At 41.5% G+C, this 23000-nt stretch overlaps 3 protein-coding genes across 3 annotated transcripts in view; 2 read left to right on the top strand and 1 right to left on the bottom strand.

Annotated features, from left to right (window-relative positions):
- LOC120431235 (folliculin-interacting protein 1) overlaps positions 1–15733 on the top strand; it is a 32384-nt gene extending 16651 nt beyond the window's left edge. Inside the window, exons 3-6 of the mRNA XM_052711153.1 lie at positions 11443–11662; positions 11731–12783; positions 12845–13056; positions 13116–15733. Of these exons, the coding sequence (XP_052567113.1) occupies positions 11443–11662; positions 11731–12783; positions 12845–13056; positions 13116–15309 (3679 nt within the window). The 3' untranslated portion in view covers positions 15310–15733. The remainder of the gene's footprint in view (positions 1–11442; positions 11663–11730; positions 12784–12844; positions 13057–13115) is intronic.
- An 839-nt stretch (positions 15734–16572) lies between these two features.
- LOC120431236 (uncharacterized) lies at positions 16573–18002 on the top strand. The gene is made up of 2 exons (XM_039596372.2): positions 16573–16768; positions 17093–18002. Exons 1-2 carry the CDS (start codon positions 16748–16750, stop codon positions 17924–17926), a joined length of 855 nt encoding a protein of 284 aa, XP_039452306.1. The 5' UTR covers positions 16573–16747; the 3' UTR covers positions 17927–18002.
- Positions 18003–20456: 2454 nt separating this feature from the next.
- On the bottom strand, positions 20457–21510 carry LOC120431237 (uncharacterized). Its single transcript, XM_039596373.2, has 2 exons — positions 20707–21510; positions 20457–20644 (listed from the first exon to the last, which is right to left on the bottom strand). Exons 1-2 carry the CDS (start codon positions 21174–21176, stop codon positions 20590–20592), a joined length of 525 nt encoding a protein of 174 aa, XP_039452307.1. The 5' UTR covers positions 21177–21510; the 3' UTR covers positions 20457–20589.
- Between the last annotated feature and the right edge of the window lie 1490 nt (positions 21511–23000).

Raw genomic sequence — 23000 nt, 5'->3', positions numbered from 1 at the left:
GACCGCTCCCAATATGTGTTACATTTACAACATTTATTTTATTTAAACGGAGGCGAATCGGTCTACAGTCCAGACTCGATTACCTGAAGGCTTTGAAAATAAAATCTCTTCGGATAATCGAATCTTCTAATAATCGAATCAGTATTTCCATTGTTTTGCTTTTGATTGTTGAGCTTGAAGACTCCATACATGCTCTGATGTGATTAAGAATTTTTAAATGCAAAGTGGCGGTAAACATGGCGGTGTTCAAATACTGAGAAAATGTGTTTGGCATGCAGAAGGCAATCAACAACTCAAAAAATGTTTGTTCGTGATTCGTTAATCCGTAGTCCCAAACAAACCCTCGGCGAAATTTTGGATAATCGAGGCTTCGGATAATCAATTCTGGACTGTAGTCGAATACGCATGTTCGGAAAATGACTTTTTGAAGGTAAGAATAGAGCATTCAATTTTCCGTGAAATCCCGGGAAATTTGAAATTTTTCAAAAAAATCTTCTAATGCTACTTTTAACGAATATTTTGCAACAAAATTGTATAGAACAACAACTTTAATGATTGAAATGTGATTAAGGATTAATTAATAGATTGACTGCTTGTAGAATGATACAACTTAAAGAAAATATATTAATATACTAATTTTATACGCTGCCATTCGATTTTTTTGTTGAGAAGTATCATTTTTTAAATCAAAAATAAAATTGCTTTTACATTTGTCTCTGTGACCAATTTGAGAGAATATGTTTCAAAATAACATTGACAGATATAGGTAAACAAAAATATGTTTTCATGGCAACTGGTAACTTTTTCCAGAACAAGTCTTACTGGTGTCAGCTTATGAATAAACAGACAATTATTGAATTCACCCTAAAAATATAACTTCTCGTACTATTTTACTTGAAACACTATATCATGAAATCACAACTCAAAGTTTTCGAATATTTTTAGCGAGTTTTTCAACATGTTTGCATTTTTCGGGCACCTTTCAGCTGATACGAAGTCTTTGCCAGAAGTGGTTAAAATCTTGTTTTCATATGATATAACAACAATTTTTGTAAAAAAAGGTTACCAAAAATAAAAATTATGTTTATTTCGCGAATTCCCGGGGAATTTATAATGATAGTACATGCCCCGGAATTTTTTTTTTTCGTGAAATCCCGGGATTTTTTTTGGGACGGGAATTCGAACGAAGTTGATTTTATTGCTGTCGGCCACCATTGCTAGTACCAACCACTAGTGTCTTCCTTTTATCTACAAGGACTTCGCCGCCCTGGGCTCCTAAGTGTAGCACGGAGCGACGGCGCCGAATACCCATATCTAATCTAATCTAATCTAATCTAATCTAATCTAATCAGACCCTAGCGCAGCCAATCTTTCGAAGGGATCCTGGAGAGTGCCTTAGGTTAGATGACGCCTAGCACTCTTCTTGTCATTTATAGGGCGTCCAATTTTCCCGGGTTTTGCATTTCCCGGGAAACGGGAAAAATATTTTTGAAATCCCGGGAATTCCCGGGATCCCGGGAAATTTGCAACAGTAATAATATCTATGTTTTCATATTATTTGTCATGTTATTCAAGCTGAAAATCATCAAATTGGCTCAATACTATTCATTGGTGATAATATACACTTCAATCTAAACAAAGAATAGCAGTTTTATAATAGCTTGCCAAATTTTTTGTTTGTTCTTTGTTGTGCTTAGGTTTCTAATCAAATTTCTAACCTAATGTGATTTAAATGAAATTAATCTCTTATAAATACATATTTTTAATTATTTTTTTCTGCCATGACTAGAATTATTTAAAAAAAATCTATGTCTAAAATAACAAATAAAAAGATAACAAACAAAATTATAGATGCCAATGTTTAATTTTAAATAAGTTTAGAAATTCATGTTATATATAAAGAATATTTTACAAATTATCTTAAATCACTACCGCCAACTGAGGAAAATCAGTACTACAGTCTACATAGGTTCAGGAGATTTTAGAGCAATTAATTTGGAGATCGGTGTACTAATTGTTTTCTTCTATTCCTGTTTGAATCACGAAACACTAAAAAGGTGTCTTGATTAGCCAAAGATGTTTCATGAAAAATAATTTAAAATGTTATTATTTGTTCAATTTCAAATCATTTATAGTATTTTTTTAAAAATATCAAATTATTAAGAAAAAATTTAATGCGCTAGGCGGATCGATAAATTTTAAACAATTTTCCTTTCTAAGTCAAATTAATGATGATATCTAGAAATGAATAGGTTCTATAAACATGTGAAACACAAAAGCTTATAGGACCTTTTAAAAAACCCTGGATACATATATGCTTAATATTTTATTTTATTTTATTTAATCGTTGTTTATCAATGTCCACAAAAAAAAAACTCTGGATTTCCATACCAAAATTTGATATTCATTTCCGATTTCGGGAATTCCCGGGACAAAATTAAAAAAATCCCGGGATTCGGGAATTCCCGGTTTTGGAAAAAATCCCGGGATTTTTGTCCCGGGAATTCCCGGGATGGACGCACTAGTCATTTATTAACATTTGTAGTGCACCATTGCATCGGAATGCATTGAAACATCACAAACGTTAAAGCGGCCAGGCCTACTGCGTAAAGCCGTATCGCAGAGATGATTCGTAATTGGGTTGAGTTTGAGCACTGAGTGTTCGAACAACAACACAATTCTGAATCGACAGGGGAGGAAGAAGCGTGGGGACACACCACCATACGCTCCGTGATCTGGTTGTATTCGTTGGGAGCACCATGCTAAGAAGGTTTGGTACTCCGGGACCCTCTGGGATGGGACATTGTATTTCCACGAATGCCCTGGACACTATTTGCCGTGGTTATAGCGCCACAACTCGCTCTCTGTAACAGTATTCCTAATTCCAGTCCAAGCATACCAAGTCGCCATGGCCTAGTGGTTAGCATGTTTGCTTACCAACCTAAAGGACGGGGGATCGAACCCCGCCTTCAGCGACTTTGATTTTTCGTTTATATTTATCATTTCAAATTTATGTGTTCTTAACTTTCTCGTTGGGAGCAGATGGGCATCGAACCCAGAACCATTCGCTTACAAAGCGAACACCGTAGCCAGTCAGCCTCGGCCGCTCCTACGACTGCGCCGAATACCCATATTTACACAAAGAATTTTAGAGCGACCGCCGCGGGATTCGAACCGGCGACCTCTGGATTGTGAGTCCAGTGCGCGGTCCGATTGTTCCACACGGGCGGGACGACGAACGCTCTAGGAAAAAATAAAGCGAGTTGAGAAAAACGTACACCAAAAACTTTTTTTATATTTTTTAAAAATTCCGAAAACATAAACGTTTTTGAAAAAAAGAAAATTGTTCATCTGATAAATATAATCTTACTATGATTGGCCTTCTAGTCAAGTTTTTTTTATACCAAAAAATATAGAAGAAATTAATTGCCACACATTTTAAGAACCTAAGAGAATAACATTTTCAAGATAAGATTTGTCAGGATTCAAAAGACCTGGTCAGCTGCCCTGACCTCTTCATTTGCTATTTTAGTAAACCGTAGTAAAACCCATGTGCGTCATACAGTCATGAGTAGCAATAATGCTACAGCAGATCACATTCTCAACCTAATTGATGTGTATTAACATGGACAGCAATTTCGCTCGCAAAAACAGGGAATAAATTACCGCAGCATCTCACATGACCGCTTTTTTTCTTCCCTCGGTCATTTTTTTTTGTTTCATTTCACCAGTAGAACACCAAAAGTTAAAAAAAATAAACATGCACCAAGAAAAAAGCGCCCGCACGGCTCAGTGAAAATATTGTACCACCCCTCAGCGAAAAAAACAGGAAGATCTTCTTTCTTCTTGCAGATGAGACGGATGCTCTCGATCTGTACAGCGTCTGTCTGTTTATACCCTACATTGAGAATTCGCTCGTCACCCGCCAAGTCACAAGACTTTGCGCGGTCGACTTAATACACTCGTATGCAAAAATCGTGGCTTAGCGAAAATCACATTCACACTGCTTGCGTAACGGCTCCCCCAACTCTCGCATCACGACTCTCTGGGTGGGGTTTTGGGAGATTTTTGTGGCAGACATTCGTCAAATTTGCGAAGATCTCGCTGGCGTCCATGAAGTGCGAATTTCACTAGGCGTTTTCACGTTGGCGAGCTTGCCCATTACTTGCGAATGACCTTGGATTAAGTGGATTAAGTTAGTAATTTAAGTTACTATTTTTAAAAAAATGTCCAAATCCATGTGTTAAAATGTCCATGTAAAACATGTACACCCAAACGAAATAAAGGATGCAGAAAATGTCATTTGCGAAGTGTTTTCCTTTTCAGGCTTGTCAGTAGTAGGCTGCCTATAGGCTACCAATACCAATCCTTCCACTTGACGCGTCGTAAAATTACCCTCTTCCTTTCATATCACATTTTTTTAAATTTTAATATTTTTGTAAGATTTGTTAATTTTTTACTGCTATATTTAATAGACAAACGAAAGTGTGCTGAAATTTTGTGAGACACTTTTTTCGTAAAAGGTAATGCTCCCCTCTTCCCGCAGCCAAACGGTGAGGACACATCCTCATCGACGATCACATGCTTTTCGGCACACGTAATGTCACCGCGCTGACGTGACGAATGCATGTGATATTGCCCCAGTTCTTGGACGGGGAGGGACGAGGATGCAACTTTTGTTCAATGAAACTTTGTCCGGCCCTCTCAATTGATTCATTGCGGTGCAAAATGTGCACTATTTTCGGCATCAATTCGGGGTTTAGGCAACCAAAATAACAACACTGGGATGAATGTGGCGTGGAATGCAACCTGAAATGACGCTGACCACTCACGATTGAGAGTAGAGAGAAAAAGAACACAATACAAAAATTCATTCACTGAATGCATCGTTGTACTAAATATACTACAAGTTGAAAAAAAAAACAGGTGCAACGACAGAGCGCGCATTTGGACATAGGTCCAAAAGTTTAGTGAATGAGCATGTACGTCAATCTGACGTAAACCAAAACACAGCTGTTTAGAGCCAGATAAAGTACTCAGTGCATTGACACTTGGACTTCTTGAAACGCATCAACGAGAAAAGGAATGGTCGTAAACCGTATACTCATCCGGGTTAAGTCAAAGTCGTCAACAAAGCGCGTTATCATATTAGCACTTATGGTCGGGCGGCTTCCAATGACCTCGGAGGACATGACAGCTTCGACGTTGTCTTTTCACGTGAAAAAGGAAGGTTTCGACAGATGCTAAATGCGAAAAAATAACACAAGTAAACAAACAAACAACAGGCCACAAATCGGCACTCAGATGACGATTCGCGACTGTCACGAGCTTCTTGAAATGCTCCGATGGGTTTGTTTTCGCAGTCCATTACGGAGCAATTTTTGGGTTATAGATTTGAAGCTTTTCATAGCAGTGCTAGCAATTTTCTCGAGTTTTAAAATGTGTGTTGTAAAACTAGCCAAATTGAATTTACATGAATCGCAACAATCTTCAAATTCTCAATGTTTCTCCCTTTATCAATGGTTTCTTCAGTCCCTTCAAATTGCCTATTTTTTTGCTCGATGAACCTCTTCCTCGATGGTCACTTGTATTTTAGATGCTTAAAAAATCTCTTCCATCTTTCAACATTTCTGGCCTTTTTGTTGATAAGGCTCAATGTTCTGCTCTGCGTCTGCGTCTGACGGATAATCATGTTCAAATGTCTACATTTCGATGCCTCTGTACTCTCTTGTGCTAACTAGGAAGTAAAACCAGCAAGGTTAGTACAAGAAAGTACAGAGACATCGATTTGCTTATCCTTTCGGCAGTCGCGCTAGTGTTCTTTGTGCACCGTTTGTAAAAACGTTTGTGAGAGGCCGAAAAACACGACTTACGAATGGTTATGGGACCATATCAAAAAGTCCAGATTTTCTCTTATAGCTTGCGTAGAAAATTGTTGTCTCGATTCTTTCCCATACCTGGGTATCGGGATTTGGGATACAATATTTCAATCGAGTTTTCATTAAGTAGAATAAATTTGAATTAAATATACTTTATTGAATCTTTCTTATAATAATTACATTTGGTTTACATAATAAGTGGTCAGCTGTGGCTCTTCAGCTTTAGTTTGCTTTTCGTGATTTAAACACTGTTCATTTTCTTAACTTTAAAAGTATATGATTTATCATTTTTGTAACACTAGGTACAATGAGGAAAAAAAATTTAAGAAAACATAACCTAACCTAAAACTAACTTAATCTTACCATAAACTAAACCAATCCTTGAATCAAGGGGTATTCAGATATAGCACATTTTTCCCTGAATTTCAAACATTTTTCTTGAATCTTCTGATCCAACATTTTTACTTCTGCTAATTCATGAACCTCACTTGATCTTGTCCAGCCAGGAACATTCAAAACCATTTTGAGTACCTTGTTTTGGACACGCTGGAGCTTCAATTTATGAGTTCTAGCGCAACACTCCCAAACAGGTACTGCATACTCAATAACGGGGTAAATTATTTGTTTGTAAACTGCTAACTTATTTTTCAAAGATAGCTTTGATTTTCTGTTAATTAAAGGATACAAACACCTGATGAGAATGCTGCACTTGTTCAATATTTTATCTACATGCTGCCGAAACAAAAGTTTCGAGTCAAGTATGAGACCTAAATAGACAACTTCCTTTGACCAGGGTATCGAAACATCATTCATTTTAATCAAAACATCATCCTTTGGGACAAATCTGGCCGATTTGGAAAGTGGAAAAATGATGGTTTGAGTTTTGGCTGCATTTATGCGAATTTTCCAGTCGCCAAAGTATTCGGAAAGAACGTCAAGACCCTTCTGAAGACGGCCAACTAAATATCTGGTTATTTTACCCTTATAAATAACGGCAGTGTCATCAGCAAAAAGTGACAACACACCATTACCAGGAAGAGTAGGCAAATCAGATGTAAAAATATTGTACAGAAGTGGGCCAAGAATACTTCCTTGAGGAACCCCAGCATCAATGTTGAATAATCCAGAAGCAATCCCATTCAGAAAAACCTTGAACGATCTCTCCGAAAGATAGTGCTGGATAATTTTGATAAGATACATTGGAAAACCGCATAAATACAGTTTATGTATCAAACCATCATGCCAAACATTGTCAAAAGCCTTCTCAACATCCAACAAAGCCATAGCAGTTGATTTAGACTCAAGCTTGTTCTGCTTGATGATTTTGGTTACTCTCGTAAGCTGATGAGCAGTATTATGTCCCTTTCGGAAGCCAAACTGCTCGTTCAAAATTATATTATTATCGTTGGTAAAATCCAAAAGCCTTGAATAGATGACCTTCTCAAAGAGTTTGGACAGACTACTCAAAAGACTAATGGGGCGATAACTTGTTGGCGATGTTGGATCTTTTTGAGGCTTCAAAATTGGTATGACTTTGCCCAGCTTCCAATTGGTGGGGAAGTAACCAAGTTGCAAACATTTATTGAAAATATTGGCTAGATGTTGAAAGAACTGATCACTCTGTTTTTTCAACACTAGATTAAAAATGTTATCAAAGCCTGGAGCTTTCATATTTTTCATTTGTTTAACTGCAACTTTGACTTCCTCACCAGAAACATGGGAATCTGCAGGAAATTCAAAGGTAGAGTCATTGATTGTTGAAATACTATTGGCAACTGATGTTTCTTTACGGCTGGTCATGGAAGCGCCAAGATTATGTGAACTAACAAAATGAAGCCCAAGTGCATTTGCCTTTTCCTCGGATGTAATCAAAGGAGAACTCTCAACAATAAGAGGAGGAATAGGCTTTGGTTTATTTTTAAGAACTTTTGAAAGTTTCCAAAATGGTTTTGAATAATTCCCAAGCTGGCTTACATGTTTTGAAAATTCTTGATTTCTGATATTGTCAAGTCGGTCTTGTATGATTTTGTTCAAATTGTTCACTGAAATCTTTTTGTCATAGTCCCCAGTCCGTTGATATTGTCTCCTATAAACATTCCTAAGTCTAATCAAGTGTTTAGTATCTACGTCAATATCAGTTACCTTAAAATTAACAGGAACCTCCCGAACGTTGGCAGCCTCTGCTTGGTTGATAGCCTGCTGGATCACCTCCAGCGAACGATCAATATCAGCAGAAGTTTCCGGCTGTTGATCATAGTCGATGTTGCTGTCGACCACTTGCTGAAACTGCTGCCAGTCAACGTTGTGGTAATCTTTCCGGGTTGGTTGCCGCTGCGGAGTAACGGAAGCTCCAACCTCCACAACCACCGGATAGTGATCAGAACTCAACTCTTCAAACACCTCTGGATGAGCCACGTTCTCAGCCATATTTGTAATGAAGAAGTCGATGATTGAGTGATTCCCAGACCGAGCCACCCTCGTTGGACGATCCGGACTCACAACGTTGTAGTATCCGTTTTGCAGATCGTTGTGCAGAATCACTCCGTTCCGATTCCTCCTGCTGTTGCCCCAAACTTCATGCTTCGCGTTGAGGTCACCAGCGATGATGTACTTTGCGCTCCGCCGTGTCAGCTTCTGGATATCGCTCTTCAGTTTTGCTGCTGAACCATCTCTGGCATTCACCTGACGTGGGCAGTATGCAGCAATGAAGAGTACTGGGCCAACCGAAGTGGGAATTTCCACTCCAACGGCCTCGATGATGTCCAGCTTGAAGTGTGGCAGCCGGCGTGGCTTGAGATCACGATGAACAGCGACAAGCACACCTCCTCCTCCAGAGGTGGTCCTATCGAGCTGCGTCGCGATCTTGTAGTTTTGTAGATAAACTTTTTCACCGGGCTTCAGATGAGTTTCCGTGATGGCAGCTACGTCGATCTCCTTCTCGCGAAGAAAATCCACCAGCTCTAAATTCTTCCTCCTAATGGAGCAAGCGTTCCAATTCAGCAGCTTGAGGGACCTACGATCCATACTGGATGACGAACGAGGTCAGCACTTCAATCTGCTGGGTCTTGGTTTTGCATCCACGCAGTGCAGCGGACATCTGTTTGAAAATATTGAGGAGTTCGGTTGAGGTGTAAAGATCATTACCATTTTCCTCAACTGCTGGTTGTTGGGTTGGTCTTGGCTCCTGGCTGAAGCCCGGTGGTGGCGGTCTCGGCTCCTGGCTGGAACCCGGCCGTGGATGATTCATCTCAGCTCTCTTCCTGGGATCCAACGGCAACGGTGCCAAGTTCGGGACCTGGCGTCGCGGTTGAAGAGGTGGAAAATTTTGCTCCACCAGGGCTGGAGGAGTTCTACGACGCTGAGGCTGATTCTTCGTCGATGCTTGCTGCCGAATTTTCACGAACTCAGCTCTCTTGGGGCACTTTCGGTCGGTTGACGAGTGCTCACCGTTGCAGTTGAGGCACTTCACCAGCGAATCTTGGATGCACTGGGATGTGATGTGCGCATCGGTACCACATTTGGCGCAACGACGCTTCAGGTGGCAGTTCTTACCTCCGTGCCCGAAGCCCAGGCAGTTGAAGCATTGTGTGACGTCACGATGCACTGGTCGGTATCGCTCCCACGACACGATAATGTTGAAAACCGCTCGAATTGCCTTCAGCTCAGGAAGCGTCGTCGATCCCTTAGCCAAATGCAACAGGTAGAGCTGGTCACGGTACTTGATGTCTTTGTTGCGTCGGCTCATTTTGTGCACGGCCAACACATCCAGTTTCAAAACTTTTAGCTCGGCAGCTAATTCCTCCACTGGCATGTCGTACAGACCTCTGACGACGATTTTGTACGGCTTATCCATGACGACATCATGGGTAAAGTACTCCGCCTCGTTTTCGGTCAAGTAATCCTTGACCAGTTGATAGTGCTGCCTGGATTGCACCAGCACCTTAAATCCATCCTGACACAGACGAATGTTGCCTAGGATTTTCCCAGACTTGATGAGTTCAACCAGCCCCGCACGAAAGTCGATCGTTGCTGCTGATTGCCTCACATAAAAAGGAGGCAGTTTCTCCTTTCGCTGTTTCACTTCATTCTCCTTTGCTTCCGCTACCTGGTCCTCGTCAGGCAGTCCAGCGAACTTGTTGTTCTTCAAAAGCTGCTCCTCGTGCGATGAAGAGTTCTCCTCCTCCTCATCCATCGGTACAGTACCGTCGCTCTTTTTCGTCTTTTTGCTGTTCGATGTCACTTCCAAAAGCACCTTCCTTTTGGAAATTCCCGGTTTTTGGCCATCAGTTGAGGCCTCAACCTTCCTTTTGGAAATTCCCACTTTTTTGCCTGCTTGAGCCGCAGGTAGGGCAATATTGCCGGCGTTTTGCGCCGGGACGCGACGAGTCATGTTGATTCAGACAACCTTCACCAACGAATGCTCGGATAACAATGAAGTAGAATAAATAAAATTGACTGTACTAAGAATTGATTTTTTTAAATATTTGGTAGACTACAATTCATAGCAAGAAATTTCCTGGAATTTTTTTAACTTGTTTTGCGGAAGACATGGAAGGATACAATTTAAGGTAAAAATGTTTTGCAGCACAGCGCAGTACAACAAATTTTGTGAATTCCTTTCTATTATTTTATAATTCGATATATAATGGGCTGATTTACCAAAATAGTTGAATGTACGCAGGACATTTATTTCTGTTAAAAGTGATGCCTGTTCTGCAGACATTTAATTAGTTAAAGTTTTTTTCAGACTTCGGTCAGCCTGGACAGGTCGTGAGGATTTGCAGACTTGTGCAGACACTCTGAAACAAATACGAGATCCATAAAAACTGACCAAAAGTTTTGAAAAATGTATTCTTTTTTATTGCCAAACTCTGGTTTCTAAAAGAAGATTTTGGTTTGTTATAATTGCATTTTTCTAAATGCTCTCGAGATGATATAATGGAATGCTTTGGTTTCATTTCAACTACTTGAAGAGTTGCGTGGAAAAATCTTAAAAGTTCAATTAAATAAAACTCGCTAACTCGTACACGGCTTTTATCAAACCAATCCATCATAAATAATTGGTCAACGTTCACTTTCGCTCCGATTCAGTCATGTGATAAAGCACAATTCCAAAACAACAGTTCCTCATTCATAATCCCCGCAACGCAACGCATGGCTGCCACCAGTTTGTCTGCGACCTTGTTTATCAGCAACGAACCCGATCGTGTGCGATAACGGGCAGCAGCAGCAGCAATCCCTAATGGGCCCCCGCTAATCACCATAACCAGAAGCTCGTCCCATTGTAAAACGAGCGTACGAATTGCGGGTCGCTGACTGCGTATGAGAAAAAGCATGTGACAAAACGTGTGACGCCCGAGTCATGCCGTGGCTAAAAATAAGCTTACGTGACCGAGTCACGGTTGTGATCAGATTCACCGCTAAGCCTTGTTAATTTTTTATCGCCATATTCAAAGAAAGCAAGGCAAGGGAATGAAGAGTTGAGCTTTTCGATGAGAGATTCACAAGAAGGAAGGTTTAAGGTTTTGCTAATACGAATCCCTTTCTTCTCTTTCCCTTACAGACAGTTTCCGTTCACCACCGATCAGATTCGTGTGATCCTGTTCCGCGAGTGTGACATTCGAGGCCGTAAGCTACTGTTTGACTCAAATGCCGTTGAAAGAATTCCCGACGGACCATCGGCGGGTAGTGCGGCAGCGACGGCCCACGCGGCCTCTGCATCGGTCCACCACAAATCGATACCGCAGGCACAAAAGTGCGATCACTGCAAGATCCTGTATCAGGTTGGTATCCTCCTATGCGGAGAAGGTTGAATACGATCGTGACTAATTTGATCTTTCTCACCCTGCAGCACAACACAAATCCAAAGAATGACATCAAACCGTTGTCGGAGATGATATTCGGTTCCGCACCGATCGCGTTTCAGGGCAGTAGCTTGAAGGTGCACTGGTTGAAGATGCCAAAGACTATAATGTGCTCGCACGTGTTTCCGACGCCAGTGCGGAACACGGCTAGCTCGAGCAGTAGCAACAAAAAGGTATCCCTCGCAAACTATCTGGGATCGGAGCTGTCGGGAGGTGGTGGTCATGGCGTATCGTTCTACGATCGGCATCCTTCTGTCAGCGATCTCAGCTCGATGGATACCAACTCGTTGAGGTCATTCACCGTGACGTCGTCAACGTCGACGCAGCACGACATTTCCTACAACAGCCGACAGAGACCACCACTTCCACTTGAGTTTGGTCATCTTGACCGGCTGACCGATCCCAGACTGTCGACCAACAGCGGCATGGACTCGGGCTACGGTGGAACCGACCCGTGGGCGTACTCCTCCAGTGGATCGCGTCACCCCCTCTCATCTCATCGGAGTAGTCTCGCGTCCATTTGTAGTGACTACGAGTGTTTCCGTAGACTCAGCACAGATACCAGTATTGACATACCTCAGGTTGTGAACTGCGCCAGTTTAGACGACTGCAGCCAGTACGGAAGTTTCCATCGACGAGTGTCGAAAAACTTGACCACTTCGTTCGAAAATCGACTGACCCTAGCAGACCATATTGGTCACGTAGACGATCTGAGTAGTACCGGAGGCACGGCCAGCAGTCAGGTGACCGCCAGTGATGGTTGTGTCGGAAACCGGAACCGAAGAAACAGTGAAACTGTTGAAATGAATCGGCGCAAAGCGTTCAGCGGGGAGCTGCTGTCAACGGCAACAAACTACCAGGGTCGACCACCGAGCAAGAAGGCACGCCTCGGAATCGCACTCTGCATCCAGCTCAACGAATCGACGGCGCATGAAATGGAAGCCTTCTGTTCGGAACACATGAGCATATTCGAGACGATGCTGTGCCGGCTCAGAGTCGCCGCCGAGAACGCGTGCCACCGGTGGCAGCAGTTTCTACAGGTATGATCACTTAAACCACCTTCCGTCCCCCTCAACTAATTCCCGAACTCTATATCTACAGATCATGCTTGCGGCCTGGCACTCGACGCAGCAGTGGCTGGTGGACTTCTTCACCGCTCCCCGGCTGGTCAACCCGGTGTGGATTACGCTCAGCAGTGGGGTCTACTCGAACGCGAGTGCAAACTGGAACCGAACGTGCCTCACGATCGCCAACGACTTTATGAACGATCTGTGCTCGCTGCTGTCGCTGGCCGACACAAAGGACACCAATTTGTAAGTTAGCTGAAGATCCTCGCGTGTTTAACCTTACTGATTGATTCGAACTCTTGCAGGTTTATCAGTACGCTGTTGACGGCGGTTCTGACGCACCATTTGGGATGGGTAAGCACCATTGCACCGATCAGTGGGCCAACGGACGGGACGGACGCCAGCGGTTGTAGTATACAGCGCGAAAAGGACAAGATATCGAAAATTACGGCCAACCATCCGTATAATGTGTTGTGGGCACAGCTTGGCGACCTGTACGGTGCCGTAGGACATCCGGTCAAACTGTCGAAAACCATCATCTGCGGCAGTCCTCAGATGAGCAACACCATCGAGAAGATCCTGAACGTGCTGTCGTACTTTATACGATGCAGTGAGATCAAACGAACGGTCCACGTGGAGGCGTTTGAAGAGAGCAAAGTGAAGGAAGCCTTTGCGGCGCAACGGATCATCAACAGTGCCAGTTCGCCGGCCTATCTTTCCGAGCAGCAGGGAACCAGCAAGGACAAGTTTCCCAAAATGGCACGAACCGCGTCCGGTATGGTGCGCTCGGGGACAATCATGAAAGATCTAACGGCAATGGAGAAAGATTCAAAGTCGGCGGAAAGTGAGCAGCTTTCGATGCTAAAGAAGAACGTGATGAACGATATCCCAAATGTGCTGGTTTACCGGGACTCGAGATTCGTGCAGCAGGAGCTTCGAATCGGTAACAAGAGCATGGACACCGAGCTGCTGATGAATGCGCGGGAGAAACAGTTCCTGGAGATGATTTATCATATTAAGAAGGGGAACAACGGTCCACCGATACGGATGACGCTGACGCAACCGGATGAAACCGGTCAAGAAGCGATTGAACTGGACGGAACCGATACAGACGATGTCGAATCCGTACGACTGTCCAAGTTGATAACGGAAACCAACATCGGAGACGGGGAACACGGCCAGCGGCTATTTTGGGGGATCGAGCGGATAAGGAATGAACTTCCTATGGATCAGTTAAAGTACATTGACGGATTACGGGGTGATTACGACATGCTTAGGCAAAGTAAACCTAAGGAGGATGTGGTTTTTGTACTTGGTGACAATGAAAAGTTGGTCAACATTAGACATGCAGGCGATGCTAAATCTTCGGACCTGGGAGCGGTTGGCGGAAAGAAGCCGTGCTCGCACAGCAGACTTCGCAGACATTCCGTCATCTTCAACTTCGATCGGTACCCCAAAGTGGTCGAAAACTATTGGAAAAGTCAACATCTTGACATGACCGAGCACGGGTTCCATGAGAAAGCCATGAAACTGGACATGGCCGTCAAGATGAGCCTGGATGGAGAATCGTCCATTTCGGATCCCAGCGAAGAAGAGTGCGACGTTTGCCGAAACGCTTCTTTTCTCTATCTGCAGACACCTACGAATGCTTCCGAGCTGGAGTTTTCGTACGACCTCCATGAAGGCTCGAGCATAAGTTCTTTTCACAATTCCGCTAGCAAGTCCAGCTTGGAAGAAGAGCTACGCAAATATCCCGGTGTCCAACACCACGACAACATTCCAAAAGTTCATGCCACTGCAATGGCCACGCTCGAGGAACATCCGGCGGAACTGAAAGCTAAACATCCGGACAGTATTTTGAAGCTGATGGATATCCCAATGTCGAAGGCGATCAGTGCGGCAAGTTTAAACGATGAAAACAATAACGACAAGACTGAAAAGCGAGCATCTCCGAGAGCCGGCTTCATGCCGTCGCTGTTTTCCCGCGTCTCCGACCACTACATCCCGGACATGATACTGCAAGGTACCACCGCTCAACCCGCCAAGTGGGAGAAAGCTTTAAAGAAGGACCTCAGCTTCGCATCGCGCTTCTCTCTCATGGAGCAGTACCCGGTGGAAAACCTGGCAGTCGTCGCCAACCTGGAAACGCACGACGTTCGACTGATAACCTCCCACGCATCATCTCTGGCACCAATCAGCCCAGACGGAGATCTGGTTGGAATGTCCCAGCTAGTTTCGTCCATGCTGGAGACCGTCCACGCGATGTGGAGCTCGGGAATGTCCGCGTTCCAGTGCATGGCGTTCATGGAGTCCAAGCTACGGGAACTCTACCTGCATTCGGAAACGATCGCCAGCTTTTTGCTGGCGACCGATTTTTGTACGATCGGATCCATCACTTCAGCCCTGGACATTACTGCCAACGATATGCCGCTGTTGCTGTCCGTTGCTTCCATACACGCTCCGGAGGTTACCAAGCGATACGGAATACAGTTTCGATAAAGAACGCTACTTAGAGGAGAAATGCCCCAAGAATGTGATATTAGTTTAATAAGACTTGAGAGCAATAGAACGCTTCAGAAAGAGATCTGTAAACGGTTAATAGTGAATTAAGTGCAACAACACGTAATGACTTGTTCTCGAATTAGCGAGAGTTTGCTGTGCATGCTCTCTTCTGCGGTTAGTTAGAGATATTATTCAGAATTTGTGTCTTTTTGGGATGCCTTTTCATGAAAACAGTATGAATAGATATTATTTGTATTGTAACTTAATTTGATGATAGGTAAATCTTAAAACAATTAGTATTATTAATTCGTATTGTGCAGTTACGAAACGCCAAAAATTGTAAGCTGAGAGTTAACACACTCACCCGCTGAACAAATACAAAAGCAAGTGTTGCAATGTTTGCAAATAACGAAGAAGTCAATTGCAATTTATTTGGTTTATTCTTGATGACTGCCAACATTGTTTTTTTTATGATTGATCTCTACAACTGTGAAAATATACATTCCACTAATTCTGGGTTTGGAGTTGTGGCTAAAAATGTCATGATTTTCGTTCCAATTAGCACTGATAACTCACTTACCGCCGATCGAATCATCTGTATTGTGCACATAAAACGGTACGATACGAGTACGATTCCAAACCAGCTTCGCAATTGTTTGTTCTCTACTCTATTGAATCAAATGGAAATAGTGACACAAAAAAAAAAGAAGTTGACCTTATAGCTGACGGCCTCTATTGCTAGTGCCAACCACTAGTGTCTACCTTTTAACTAAAAGGACTTCGCCACCCTGGGTTCCTAAGAGTTTTTTACCCATAGAATTTTAGTGCGCCCGCCGGAAACACCTACCCAGCGGTGTTAAGGAAGCAGCAAGTTCTCTGCAGAATATGTTACTTATAGATCAAATTTACAATTGATGCCTACACAAAAGCAATGCATAAGCATAGTATGAAAATGCTGTGTCATGCTTTTACTTTTTTATGAAACTGCTACATTTTTGATCAACCAAAAATGATTTCTTTATTAACTTTATCAGTATTTTCGACATGTAAAAGTTATGAACATTAGTAACCTAAAACAAACAGTGGGAATTCATCCCAACAAAAAAAATGCAATAAAAATGATAAAGCACACAAATCATATTATCATCTCGTGCGCGAAGTTTCTTTTCGATTTTCATGGGTAAATATGAAATCGAGACGTGTGAACAAAATCAAACACCTGCAAAGGTGTATCTTAGTATATAAAATTTGTCGCCGATTTCTGGCCGCTCGTCAGTCCGCCTTCAAACGTTGCCTCCGAAAGATCGCCCAAACCGTTCCCCGTTTCTGTTACGAAAAGTGTGCTAAATAGTTTGACATTCATCGGCCGGTGATACCAGAGTGTGAAGTATTGCAATCATTCGGCTGTGTTACCACTGTTAATTGCTGAATCGGTATGATGAATTGGCTTGTGAAAGTGAGTATCGAACTGAATCAGATGACTTTGCATGTAGAATCCATGTTCCGCGAGTTGGGTAACGTTTCTAAAAGCATCTATTTTTAAAAGAACTTAAAAATCTTAACAATTGACGATCCAAACGCTTGATTGATGATGGAAGAAATAAATTATGCTGATTTGTTGCAAAACTTGATATACCGCATCGTAATTATGATGATATTCTCATATGCAAATTCAAATGGCAAAGCACATCGATGACAAAGGAAGCTCTACGCGAGTTTGTTCTTTGTAGCGATCGCATTTCAGAACATGGGAAATCTAAAATCTTTTCATTCATTCTAGGTAATGCTACTGTATGATGTAGTGACAACGTGTTTCAGTGTACCGCATCTTCTGGTTGTACGACAGGTGTCTGATCAAGATCAAATTCCTGCGGAGATTTTGGCACAGTATCCAAACGGAGCGTTTGATGATAGAAAACCGCCTCCAGATCCCAACAACCAACGCTTCAAGGAATATGTGAATGAGCTCATCCGGTTCGATGATTGGGCGACGGGACATGGTCACGTGAGGTCACCCCAGGAAATCCTGCCAGACGATGAATTCAACGACCCAAACCCGCACACCGACCCAAACAATCCATCCTATAAAGATTACGTGAAAGAGTTGACTAGATTCGACGCGTGGGTCACCGGCCAAAAAGTTCCAATCCCTGCTGATCCAGTAACCGACCAACTGCATCAGGATATTCCAGCCGACACTTTGCCAAGTGAGACAGCACACACGAGCGTTCCGAGACAAGTTAGTCAACCAGACACACAAGTTCCCTTCGACGACCATAAACCGGTGATTCCACCGAACCAAAACTTCAACGACTACGTCAAAGTATTGACGCGGTTCGATGCGTGGGTTACCGGCAAAAAGGTTCCCATCCCGGCTGACCCCACAACGGATGCCCTCCATCAGGTCTTCCGACGGTCCGTGATAAGTCCGGAACAGCACTTTGCCGATCAGATTAGCGATCCTGCACCGGCGAATCCAGCATCAAACCCCGCCTACAACAGTTTCGTACAAGAACTGAAGCGTTTCGACCCATGGATCACTGGCCAGAAAGTTCCCATCCCACGGGATCCCGTCACCGATGAATTACATCATATTAGGCGATCACTTAATTAGTGGATTCGTTCATACAATCAATATTTGGAAATGAACAAGTATATATCTGCAATAAAACATCTGAGGTGATAATAAATTTGGCATTGAGCTTTCGTTACTAGGTCTTCGCATCTCTATCCCCATACATAACATTAACCAGCAAATGATGTCAGAGTTGTCCAACAACAGTCAAAAAATCATGTATCATCACGTATTTGCTGGTTGCTACATTATTTTCCATCCAGATCGTTTATAATGAAGAATAAATATTCATAGTTGTCATTCTATTAGAACACTCGTGATAATGAGACATAAAAGGAATGCATTTTGTGAAAACATTTTTGCCTTCCTCACCTTACTGAGGAAAGGCTATAAAATCACACGGAAAATGGACTTTTTAATTAGACCTCCTAGACCTACCTTCATTTGTACATATCGACTCAGAATCACCAGCTGAGCAAATGTCTGTGTGTTTGGTTGTATGTAGACATGTGTACCAAATCAATGTCACTGGAATATCTCGCCACAGGCTCAACCGATTTTGGCCGGAATGGTTTTAATCGATCCGTCTTAACGTCCCCTAAGTTGCTATTTTAATTCATGCAGTTTTATCATTTAAAAAGTTATGTTAAAAAAACTGTTTCATATTAAATTAAAATTATGGTAAAAAGGGTGTTTTTTTTTAATGAAACCCTCACATGTTATACATTTTTAGAAAGCATATGAGAAGACCTTTTAGGTGGAGTAAAAATTTTCAAGATCTGACTTACCTATCTTAAATTACAAGCAGTTTAAAAAATGGTCTGAATTCACATAACCTCAACTGGTCGAGCCTGATCGCCACGAAAAAGCCGTGTAGAGGGATGCCATTTTCCTCAAAGGCCGTGTCTGTATAATCTTCACAAAAAGTCTGTAGGTAGTCTGTTTTTTTTAATCATCACTTATTTTTATTAGGACCTCTTAGGTGCTGCGAATGTTATCGGAGATGGGGGAGATCCATAAACATGTGGACGCTTTAGGCGGGTTGGAATCACTATAAATGAGAGGAAGGCACCAACCACCTAAAGGTGGATTAAGTAAGGTTTTTTTTTGTTAAACTCCAACCCCGCCTCTAGACAGGCTTCGATATAAAAAACGCCAAACAAAAAATTTTCAACCAATTTTTGATCTTTAAAAAGCATCACTTGTTTTATAGGACTTTGCCAATGTTTTTGAAAATGCCATTTTTTAGGGGTCAACTTTGGCTGTGTTTTTTTCTAACATTTCCTATATTTTAACTAAAAAGAACTATGCAGTAACTTTTGTAGTGTCCCAGACTATAGCTCAACGCAATTTTTCTACAATTTAAATGATAATGGTGCAAGCAGAAAATGTGAAAACAAGCAAAACATTTAAAAAATGATTGTAAAAACATAAAAAAATTAGAAAGTCAAAATGTAATGATAGGAGGTGGTAGAATAGGCCAAATACTACCAATAACAAAGATAAACTAAACAAGATAAATGCAAATTAAAACACTAAAAATTAAATAAGAAAAACATAAAACAAGAGAAGTAAAGTTTTTCGTAAAGCAAAAGTTGCTCAAAATGATCTTCTGAACACGGATAAAATAAAAATAAATGGACAGTAGAGGGTTAACGGTGACGACTACACTTACAGTTTATTTTTTTCTGTGCTTTTTGCGGAAGGATTTTCAAGAAGAAGGTGAGGCAACCTACTAATCGATTATAAAATTCACCACGTTTTGACTTGCTGTTTGCCCAGCCAAAGGCGTATTTGGCTGCTCGAAAAGAGAAAATAATACACTGAGGAGGGCACAATTTGATTTGTCAACTCCTTTGATTGAAATTAATTGAAACCCGATTTTATGTTACGATTTGGAAAATAATTGATTTGGAATTATATTTAAAATTAATTCAATGATGATTCCTTTTGAAATTACCATGCAGATTTTTTGCAACTTAGAACTTACTGCATGATTTTAAAACCTGAAAATTCACCTCACTCTAGTCCAGGGGATGGAAATATACGATTCTATGTCGTTTTGGACACATTTTCATAATGCCATTTTTCCATGGTGTGATATTGGGTCACAGTGATTATTTTCCACACGATTTTTTTTATATTGAGGGCCGAATGGATTTTTTCCAAAGTTTGTATGTAGAATTAGGGCGGTTCGTTGCACGTTGCATAGAATCCAAAAATTGCTTTTAATATGTAGGAGAAGCGAATCGCACTAATTCCCATTCAGCCCAGTTTAATTATTTTTGAAAAATTCCAAATGCCCGTAGTTCTGTTCGTTTTTGTGTTTCTGGGGACCTCGAGTTAAGCCTACGTAGGCATTTTTTTTTGACGGTGTAATTGAAACGAAGTTAAACTGGTGGATGACTTGTTTTGACCCATTCTTTGTATTTGAGCATCATCTTAGTTTCATCCAATGTCACCCCCTCTAACACAAATTTAGACAAATAAATTCTTAGGTGATAACTTATGTTCACAACGAACTGTTTAAAGTACACTTTTGATAGTTCAAAACCTCAAGGAACAACAAAACTCCACTCTAATATTGTTAATATTGTTAACAGTGAGCAACGGATTTTGCTTCGTGTGAAACGTAATTCAAAAGAAATTGTAAATTAGACATATTTTTCAGCGTCAATTCATGTATTTTTTTCCTAAACTCTTCAATCATTACTAACAGCCACTTTTTCGTCACCGTGAACATCATTCGATAGCATCCTGCAAAAGAATTTCTGGTTGAGCTCAATTCACACACAAAAACTACCATCAAAATATCTCACTCTAAGGCCGGTGCATCGAAAGCCACATCCTCTGGCTTTCCCTTGGGCATGGCTGCCATTCGCATCTCCATTTTTTCCAAATACGGCATGTCGTCTTCCTCCTGATGGATAATAACAGCTTCGGTAGATGTGCCAGGATCAGTAAAAAACGCCACTGGATTAAACGAGAGTAGCCGCTCCCGTGCGCTGCTCAACAGTTGTCTCGATTGGCCAGCGAGTTGACCTCCGTACCGGATCGGATAGGTCGCAATTTGGATCATCCGCTCAGCCGTACTCAGCAGGAGCTGTCTGGCGGACTCCATCGCTCGATCGGTTCGGTCCCGGATCGCATTTCGAGTCTCCTCCACAAAGGCTTCCTCACGTTCTATTAGAGCCTTTTGGGCTTCGATCGCCCTGTTGATGATCGATCCGTGTGATGCGTGAAAGATGCAACCGAAACATGCCACCAAAAATAACCACCGAAGATTCATTGTTATTTATTTTTTTGAATATTCCTTCACTTTACGGGAAACTGCGGTTTTCGGGTTTAAGTAGTACGTCCGGACGTGGTTGAACTTCAACTGAAGGTTGTTGTGGGGGAAGGCATAACTTTATTACCTGCCCTTTGAACTGGTCTATTTGTTGCAGAACATGTTTGTAAGAAAGCAACTGGCTAGGCTTACACAACACTATTGGAAATTTTCTAGAAAGTGCGTAACGGATGCATTCCAAAATTGCACTTGTATCGACTAGAATGCCATAAAAATGCCTTTTTGATAAATTTTGCATATGTCGAACTAAGGGAATTATTCTAATTTTATTCAAATTTCAACTGTCAGCCTATCCGCACTACGATATTAAATTAAAGCTTTTTGAATTGCGTTTTCAACTTTCCCAAAGTAACAAATAGCTCAAATTGATCTCAAAACCTGCTTTACGGTATTTGTGTATTTTAATTAAGAATCATAAGATGACTGTAACATACATTTGTTAAATTACGTTGGTTTCCACTTTTTAGTACCGTCAGTGGGGGTGACTATGGGTTAAAAAACGATACACCTCTCGTAATTTCTTAACATTCCAACGCCCAAGGCTCCAAAAAAGTAGGAACGGTAACTTCAACTCGCTGGTTCTCGGGCCCAACTCAACCAATCAAGATGATTCTTCTTTCAGGTGATTTGTTAGGATGTCTAGATGATTCTAGACCTTTGCAGAACTTAATTTGATCAAATCTGTAATTTATGCGATCAAAAACATCGTTCCAACTTTTTTTTTCGCGTGTAAAAAAATTCACCGAAAATTCCGCGGAGGCAGTCGTTTTCAAAAAAGGTGGAACGATGATTTCGGTCGCAGAAATTACAGATTTGTTCAAATCAAGTTCTGCAAAATTTTAGGATCATCTAGACATTCTTACAAATCACTGGGAACAAGAATCGTCCCGAATGGTTGAGTTATGCCCGAGAGGCTTGGGCGTCCGTGTAAGTTGGACATGCGTTGGGCGTTCCAGTGTTAATAACAAAAGAAATTTAAATTAAATCGAAAATCTTTTATCGTAGAATCGTTCTTAGATATTTTTCTAACATTTTCCCAAAATATGGTGAAATTTGATTGAAAATTGAGCCAATCTGACCCCTTAGAGGGGGTGACATTGGGTCAAATTAAACTAAAATGATGCTCAAATACAAAGATATGGTAAAAACAAGTCATCCAACATTGTTTCTTGTTCGAGGGAATCGTATTGACATGCTAAAATGTTTGAAGTAGAGATTTTCAAACATTTGGGTACTTTTTGTTCAATTCCAACAAAAAAAATTAATAAGTTGAATTTCGAGAGGTAATTTTTGGCCAAAAACGTACCTCAACTTTAGACAGCTGCTTAAATGACAGGATTTTTTCTAGGAACGAGATTTTTTCCAGCAAAGTCATCTTAAGGTGTCCCTTACACAACCCTTTTAACAGAATTTAGTTTCATTGAGAAAAAAAAAATACTTTGACTCAATCTCACCCCCCAGACCCAATGCCATCCCCACTGACGGTACCCAAAAAGTACAGGTCATCGCTCAAATTTTCAAGTTATTGCAGTTTTAGTGAAAAAGCAGTTTTTTCCCATTTTCGTCACTTTCCTTGCATCGAAAACCCAGATTTTTTTTTATTTTCATAAATACATATCTCAGAATTATGTCAATGGACCCTGAAAATCATAGAAAAATATTTTCAGCTGAGAGCACTTTGGTCCCGAGTAGAGGGTGACGAGCGGGAATTCCCGGGAAAAAAATCCCGGGAAATCGTCCAATTTTGGACATCTCGATTCCCGG

Source organism: Culex pipiens, chromosome 3 (assembly GCF_016801865.2).
Source record: "Culex pipiens pallens isolate TS chromosome 3, TS_CPP_V2, whole genome shotgun sequence".
Classification (NCBI taxonomy): Eukaryota; Metazoa; Arthropoda; class Insecta; order Diptera; family Culicidae; genus Culex; species Culex pipiens.
Note: the sequence above shows the minus strand (reverse complement) of the source record. Positions and strands in the feature narration are given on the sequence as shown.

Coding starts and splice junctions, on each gene's coding strand:
- LOC120431236 (XM_039596372.2), top strand. CDS start 16,748: ATGATGAATTGGCTTGTGAAA. Junction 16,769..17,092: donor TGATGAATTGGCTTGTGAAA/GTGAGTATCGAA, acceptor CATTCATTCTAG/GTAATGCTACTGTATGATGT.
- LOC120431237 (XM_039596373.2), bottom strand. CDS start 21,176: ATGAATCTTCGGTGGTTATTTTTGGTGGCATGTTTCGGTTGCATCTTT. Junction 20,645..20,706: donor TTCGATGCACCGGCCTTAGA/GTGAGATATTTT, acceptor ATTCTTTTGCAG/GATGCTATCGAATGATGTTC.